Source organism: Carassius carassius, chromosome 30 (genome assembly GCF_963082965.1).
Source record: "Carassius carassius chromosome 30, fCarCar2.1, whole genome shotgun sequence".
In the NCBI taxonomy this organism is placed as follows: domain Eukaryota; kingdom Metazoa; phylum Chordata; class Actinopteri; order Cypriniformes; family Cyprinidae; genus Carassius; species Carassius carassius.
In genome coordinates, this window is record NC_081784.1 from 10,932,606 (window position 1) to 10,941,149 (window position 8,544).

The 8,544-nt window shown below is 34.4% G+C and overlaps 1 protein-coding gene across 5 annotated transcripts in view; it reads left to right on the forward strand.

Annotated features, from left to right (window-relative positions):
• The window catches only part of LOC132110602 (reticulon-1-A-like), a 33,886-nt gene extending 32,613 nt beyond the window's left edge, over positions 1 to 1,273 (forward strand). For all 5 annotated transcript variants that reach the window (XM_059517328.1, XM_059517326.1, XM_059517329.1 and 2 more), the window contains 2 exons: positions 271 to 329; positions 412 to 1,273. In XM_059517328.1, the coding sequence (XP_059373311.1) occupies positions 271 to 329; positions 412 to 451 (99 nt within the window). In that variant the 3' untranslated portion in view covers positions 452 to 1,273. The remainder of the gene's footprint in view (positions 1 to 270; positions 330 to 411) is intronic.
• The last annotated feature ends 7,271 nt before the right edge of the window (positions 1,274 to 8,544 follow it).

An 8,544-nucleotide genomic window follows, 5' to 3' on the forward strand; every position in this document is an offset into this window, starting at 1 on the left:
ATAGATACACAAAAGTATAGGATTTTCTCAGAATACTGAGTTAATATCTTACCATTCTTTTGGTTTCTGCCATAGAATAAAAAGGTAATTAAATCTGAATTGTGAGCTAAAAATTTGCCGTTAATTTTTTTTTTTTTTACATCACATGCCGGAAACAAGCTTCCATAGTGAATGGCTTTCTTTTGGTATTGTTGTTTTTGTTGAAGTATCGATTCTTTTGGTATCAATATTGTGTATGGTGAATCCTCACACTCGTTTTCTCCCTTTCAGACACAGATTGATCAGTACTTAGGACTGGTCCGCACCCAGGTTAACTCGATAATGGGAAAGTGAGTTCTATATAAATATGATTAAAATTTTAAATCTATTTTTTATACAATTAACCTGCTTAATTTTCTGTTTGATTTTCAGGATTAGAGAAAAGGTTCCTGGGGCCAAAAAGAAGGAATAAACTCTTTGCTTCTGTACAAGTAAACACTATAGCCAGTAAAACTACAACTTTGCCAGCACTTAAGGACCCCAACTACACAGGAGGCCAATGTCACCTCAAAAACTAATTTAAAAAAAGCATAAACAAAAAAAGATCATGTAAGTATAATGGCACCAATAAAACCCCCCACTGTTGCTAGTCACAGGTGAATTCCTGCATAACTAACACCGATTCACATAAATAACACCCTGTGGGCAGTCGTATAGCTATAGATATACCAGAGGGACACACAGCGATTCTCTCTTCCATTGCTTCTGATTTAAGTGCATGAAGTCCAGTCTTGAGTAAATATTTGCTATCTCTGCAGTGCTCTTCCTCTCTCTGCTTTATTTTGCAGTGCATATTTCCTGCTGTAAAATGTAACATGAAAATTAAAATCATGCCTGTCATATAATCTCCTGCTGCCATGTCGAATATTCGCTTCAATTCACCGTCACTGGTAGAGTGGTTCTGTGTACAGACATACTTATTAATATCGAGCTGAATTGTGGATTGTTTTTTGTTTTTGTTCTTTTCTGTGTAATCGAGCACAATGATAATTTGAAGATGTTATTACTAAATGTGTAACTGTGATTTTTGCAGAACTGTAGGGATACATGTAGGTGTTTAAAGACAAGCTTTGTGGTCCTTCTCTAGGGCACCTGATTGTCAGACTGCAGAGCTCCAGCTGTACTAAACTCTGTCCAACTTTGTACAACGTTCAGTGTTGTTATTTTAAAGTCTTTAACTATTTGCACTCTGTATTTAATTAACGAATGGGAAAAATAAATGTTCCTTAATGTAGGAGGGTTGGTGTTTTGTCATTCATAGCAAAATGAACTAAGAGAAAGTTATAAGACAGACAGATGGCATTATGAAAAATTATTCTGCAAAGCATTAAAGACACATGAGGCTGTGATTTCTTATGCAGAAGGTTATGCAGGTTTGAGTTTGATGAGTTTGTAGCTTTTCAGTAACATATCAGAGCTTAAAGTGAAATGAATATAGCAGTAGCAAACAGATAAGTAGTTACAGATGTTCCAAATTCTGACATACATCGGAGTTAAACAGATCATCAAGAAATAAAACAAATGTAGGGCAGATTTTGTTCAGTTCATTGGTTGTTAATTGGATGGAGGCAGATCTGAATGTGAGCTTGCAGACAATTGTAACGAGGGACAGGTTAAACAGAAAATCTTTTGTTTTAATGGATTTATTGAATTTTGATTAAAGATTAAAGTAAAAATGTGTTATAAAACTAAAATACATGCATGGATGCACATGTATTCAGATCAATCACAAACAGATCAATAACATGAATTTATAAGTGGATAGGGTGAATTTCCATTTCATGCCGACTAAAAGTGGAGTAAAAGATTATAAACGTTTTTTGGTCTGTTCCTCACATAAAGATATCGTGCAGCTTCAGACAGCTTGAAACATAGTGAACAAATGTTATGGAAAACAAATGAGTGAACTAGCTTTCAACCTGGGTAGGGACAGCAAGGTAATTTCTGAAAAAAGGAAAAAGTCCGGGAATTTGAACAAATTATTTACTGTACACGTTCAACTATAGCAAGAACATGGTCAACTCAGCTTACAGCTAAATTAAAAATACAACAACTTTTTTTTACCTGGTTCCACTTCTTGAATTTCTCATAGTACACTCAGGTATGCACTCAGGTCTGGGAGGTTTTTAATAAACAGTCTAAAGAGAAGGAATCACAGATGTTACTATGTTCGTATTCCCATCCCATGGATACACTCAAAATAAGCAGAGATGGTGATTGAGTAACCAGCAAGTCATTCACAGGCCTCCTACTGAAGTCTGCTGATCTTGACAGGACTCCTGGACTCCTTTGGTGTCCATCACACACCAAACTGTTCATTGTGCCTCTTAACACATACACATCATTCGTCACCACATGCATAGTTCAAACTATATGCATAAACCAGACATTTTACCATGCAACTTATTCTAACTAAGAGCCTGCTTACTTATACTGGTAGAGCCTGAATGTGAAAGCTGACCTCTGAATGCGTAATCACACACACACACACCACAACATACATCTGTAATGACTTCAATGTCAAACTTAACATTTGTACTGCAGAGTACATCTCCATGTAATATCATGCAAAAAAGGACAGGTATGTAGATAAACAAGTGTGGGTTGCAATTTGTAGGGGTTCAGAAGGATGGATGGTTCATCTTGTGAAACCATGCACTTGGTAGGATTGCATGAACATATATTTTTTACAGAATGATGTAAAGATGATAAAGAATCTATGTAATTGAGAGCAAGCATTTCCGTGGTGACAGTTACCACAGTTCCATGACGGGGTGAAGAGCATAGTTACAATGAAAGGAAGGCTGTGGATCAGGCATCAAGAACTTTATCTGAGAAAGTGTAGGTACCACACTACCATTACTAACCTTACCAGATGTGGTAACTTAAAATTAGGCACCACTGACATAAAAATAAATGAATAGAAATGTAAAAAATAATTTAAAAAATGATTATAAGTAAAATAATTAATCTGAAAATGTATGTTTGTATGTATCATTTATTTCTGTGAAGTCAAATCTGAATTTCAAACAGCCATTTCTGCAGTCATTAGTGTCACATGATCCTTCAGAAATTCATTAAAAAATTAATTTGAAATATAAATGTATTTACTGTGATGAATTTAATGCATCCTTGACCATTTTTTTACTGTAGTGTGCATTACATTTACCATGACAAACCCAAATAGTCATTATCAGATGATCGTGTGCGCACTTGAGACACTGAGAGCAAAGTTGCACTCATCAACATCCTCTCATGCTAGTCCTGTGGATTTTCATTCACCATTACCAAATTAATACTGTCCCTCTCAATGACAACATCGCTGCAAACAAAACAAAACTCACAACACTCACCACATCCTTTCCTGGGATGCAACTTGTCTGTTCTGTGAGATGGAGAGGCATGTCTTACCTGAAGTGGCTGATCCTGCTCATGTTGTGAAAGCTGAACTTCTGTGGGCTGCTGGGACCATAAACTAAAGCCTGCAGAGTGACAGAACAGAACTTAAGGACCCAAAAAAAACACACATCACAGTTTACACAGCACACACATTTATACAGCACAGTTCAAATGCAGACAATCACAGGGAGTTCAAATGCAGGCATCACAGTTCAAATGCAGGCAAAGCACCTTGCACTTGAGGGAGCTGCTGCTGGAGGCACAAAAGTACTGAAGGAGCTCAGTGATGGGCTTGTCTTCTTCCATCCTGCTGTTCAGGGTACCACTAGCAGAACTAGGGATGAAACTGCCGCTGGCCATGTCCTCATACAGAGACATCAGAACCTCATGGATATTGCTGCAGATAGACAAAAAGAGAAGCATGGACATTGATTTCAGGTCAGGATATTTTTAACAAATGTTAATGGATGAGGGGGTGTCGGTCTTATGCATTCTGAGTTATTTACACTGTTAAAGAGTTGGATTCTCATGCTAAACATGACTAACATTTCAAAAAAATATTTCTGTGCCAAATACACTCTGGATTTGCTCATCATTTGATACTGAAAGATAGAGCAGTCCCAGAGATAAAAGATCCAGGTCATGAGCTGGATTCGCAGAGGGTGAGTAAAACTGCATCAAATTTCTGTGTTTTGTTGCCAGTCGGTGCGCAAGTGCTCAGGACTCTTTAGCTTCGCCCATGGCATGCCTCCAGGAGCTCAGCTGTTTTCGGAGAGAATCGTAAGGTGGTATCCTTCTTTTATAAATCTGATAAAACTAAAGACTCTACAGAGATATTAAGGGTGCAATCCACAAAAAACACCTGCATACATATATACATATGTATATATATATAAAATATATCCGTAAAGCAATAATTATATATATATATGAGTGTTTTGTTCTGCATTGGAACTTTGTGAGCATGTATGTGTGTGTGTGTGTGTGTGTTTATGTATGTGCAGTACTTTGGCTCTACAGTATTTGGCCAGTTGCTGTCTGTCTTTGAAGTGGGCCACACACAGCAGGTTTGGATATAGAGAGACAGATACAGGTCTCAGATCTCCCATGTTTAGGGATGCTGTTAACTGACACTGTTTCTGTACACTGCTCTCATCTGTCCGAAAGACCCTCAAAAGAGTTTATTTGTATGTGGAGTTTTATCACTTGTGTGTGAGGGAGACAGGCGTGTTACATGAGGTTTTGTTGGCATTGCTGCGAGCACGGCAGACTCCCTCTCTCCACCATGCAGATGAGGTGGAGGTCCATGCTAAAGGAAAGCCCATCACACACCTATGTTACACAAATTAGCCGCAACTCCACATACACAAATACCTTGACAAAGACACACGCAGTTTTCAAAATGAAATGCAAACTCAAAACTGTTTGATATCAATACAGAATTCCGAATCGAATTGTGAGATAATAAATTGCAATTAAATTTTTTTTATTCCGTGGCAGAAACAGACTTTCATACAAAAACAGTGTTTATGTTTGTGCATTTAATTTACCTGCATCCATCGAAAGCAATTGATTTGACCTGTCCACATTGACTGAACAGTGACTGTAGCAGTTTATAGCACAGGAATGCTAATCTAATTAAATCTAAGAGAGAGAAAAGGCATTAGACTAACTGCCAGAAACATACTCTACACATTGGTCAATTCATTGCAAGTATTGAAGTGTCAATTCGGGTTTTCATTTTCATTTTCTCTTTTATTCTTTTCATGAAAATGCATTATTTGTACAAAACACATATAATTCATTTGAATTTTTCTTTACATTTCCATGATCAGAAAGGAGAAGATAGAAGAATGATATTCTTATATTTATCTGCCCTCTTTATAGACATAAATAGTAGATGGCATTAACATTGTTCCCTCCACCATCACCCAAAATGTATTAACATTAGTAGTAGATGACATTAGCATCACCCAAAATATATTAACATAAATAGTAGATGTCATTAGCATTGTTCCCTCCACCATCACCCAAACTCCAACATATCTGATATTTGTTTAAACGTTTTACAATGATCACATACAATCCAAATCAAAATTCTGTTTGATATAATTCAAGTTATTTCTTTTTATAACTCCTTTTAAATTCCAAAATATATTTACAACTTTTTAAATCTTTCCTAAGAGAATTCCAAGCTTTTACTCCAGCAACAGACAAACACATTTGTTTCAGGTTTGTTCGTGCTATTAGATGTTTAAAGTCATACGGCCTTCTGTGATTTCCATCTTCAGAAGTAAAAACAAATAACTTTTGTAAGTCATGGAAGAGCTTTGCTTCTAGCTTTAAACATCACTAACAGAGTTTGTAATTCTACAATGTCTTTACATTTTAATAATCCTGACCTAATAAAGAGTGGATTTGTGTGGTCTCTATATCCTGCTTTGAAAATAATGCGAATGGCTCTTTTCTGTAAAATAAATAAAGGCATAGTGTTACTATGATATGTATTTCCCCATATTTCTACACAATAGTTTAAATAAGGCAAAATGATTGAACAATATAACATTTTCATTGTATTATACGGTAAACTGTATTTAACCTTATTCAAAATAAATAGGATTTTTGCCATCTTATTTTTTACATGCAATATATGACTTTTCTAAAGTCTAATCTAAAGTAACTCCTAAAAATCTGATTTCAGACACCTTCTCAATATTTACATTGTTTATAGATAAGCTGACTTCCTCCTTTCTTTTATTGCTGAATATCATAAACTTTGTCTTATTCAAATTTAAAGATAATTTATTTACATCAAACCACAATTTTAGTTTAAGCATTTCATCTTCAATATTAATAGCTAAAGTTTTCAAGTCATTTCCTGAACTATATAAATTTGTATCGTCTGCAAATAATACATAGTGTAATTTTTTTTGAAACCTCACAAATCTCATTTATATATAAAATAAAAAGTTTGGGTCCTAAAATTGAGCCTTGTGGAAGTCCACATTCAATATTCATACATTCTGACCTATAACCATCAAACTCAACATATTGTTGTCATTGTTGTAAATAGTTAGTTAACCAGTCCAGTACAACTCCTCTAATTCCATAAGTATATAATTTAGAAATAAGAATTTGATAATCTATAGTGTCAAATGCCTTCTTTAAATCAATGAACACTCCTATTGTGTATTTATTTCTGTCTATTGCGGTTGTAATGTCTTCAATAATTTTCACGATAGCCAAACTTGTAGACCCATTTGACCTAAATCCGTACTGATTTTCATTTATTAATTCATGTTTTTCAATAAAGTTGTCTAATTTATTAACAAAGAGTTTTTCAAACACTTTGGAAAATTGAGGTAGGAGAGATACTGGTGTATAGTTATTAAAAATATGTTTATCTCCAGTTTAAAAAAAAAAGGTATTACCTTAGCTATTTTTATACTATCTGGAAAAACTCCTTCTGTAAAAGAATAATTAATCATATAATATAATGGTTTAATATTCATATAATGTTCAGAATATTCCATGTAGCCTTTATATTATTTTAATTTTCATGCAACATTCTATTATAATAGTCCTTTTTTGCTTGTCTCAATATATCAGTCAACTTATTTTTGTATTTCTTATAGCGTTTTTCTGCATTCTCTGTTCTTGATTTGATAAACTCCCTTTAAAGTCTATTTTTCTTTTTAGAGGCATTTTTTAATCCGTTTGTTATCCAAGGTTTACTATTTTGCCTTTGTTTGGATCTGCATGGGTTCTCAGGACAATGCTTATTATAAAGAGTAAGATAACATTTAAGAAAAGAATTATAAGCATTATTTACATCATCTGTGTACACCTCTTTCCACTCTTGTTTAATTAAATCATTCCTAAACTTATTAATATGATCAGCACTCCTGTTTATAATACTGTTTTTTTTTTTTTAGGCAACTTATAGTCAAATATTGCAAACATAGGCAGATGGTCGCTTATATCATTTATTACCAACCAACTAGTAATGTGATTCTCCCAAATATTTGTAAAGATATTATTTATTAAAGTTGCACTAGTTGTGGTTATTCTGCTAGGCTTCGTTATTAATGGATACAACCCGTTTTTATATAATGTCTCCAAAAAATCTGAGTTTTGTATATGTGTATCTACCTTTAGAAGATCAATATAATCTCCACAAATTACAATATTTCGTTTGCTATTTAGACCATGAATCATTTCTTCTAATTTATCTGGTTTTCTATATACACATGCAATAACAATATTCCTATTTTGTTTTAATTCTATTTCTACAGCTACACTTTCCATTAAATCATTAATGGCTGTTGTCATGCATTTAACTGGTCTACATTTCAATTCATTATAGATATAGAGGGCCACTCCCCCTCCAGTCCTATTGGCTCTGTTGGTTCTAGAGGGGGCTCCTTTAAATTTTAATACCTTAAAGTACTTTCAAAATCTGTGCCATTAAACCAGTTGTGTTATTCAGGTAACTGGTTATAAATGTTTAGAAAAACTTGCTCAAGAAGATTCATTTCAAACTATTGTTCCATAATGAAAGTAGTTTTTGAAAAGACTTCTATAAGTGAAGACACTAATACCATAATGGATTGTTTCCAGAAAGTTCTTTAGATGCCAGCTGCTCATCAATCTCTCCCTGAGAGAAAAAGTTTAGGAAGAATGCACTGGCAACGTCTACTTAATCCAGAAAGACAAAGAAAGGATTAACAGATCACATTCTTGTCACACACATACGCACACACTCAAAACATCCATTACTGTTCAGGGTTTGGGGTGGCTAAGACTGTTTTGATGCTAAGTCTCTTTTGCTCACAAAGGCTATGTTTATTTTATCAAAAGTACAGTAAAAAGTGTTATATTAATGCTTTATTGCTACAATTACAAAACAAAAAACACTTGCTGACTCAAACTTTTAAACAACAGTGTATTGTGGTGTGTGTTTGTCTATACCTGAAGGATGATTCTCTGTTTGTGCAGGCAGGTGTAGTCTGTGGGGTTCAAGGAGCTAAATTTTGTTACATTTGACACTCTTTTCTTCAGATCCTCAAAGAGCTCTGCCACCTGTAAAACACACGGGTATAAAAT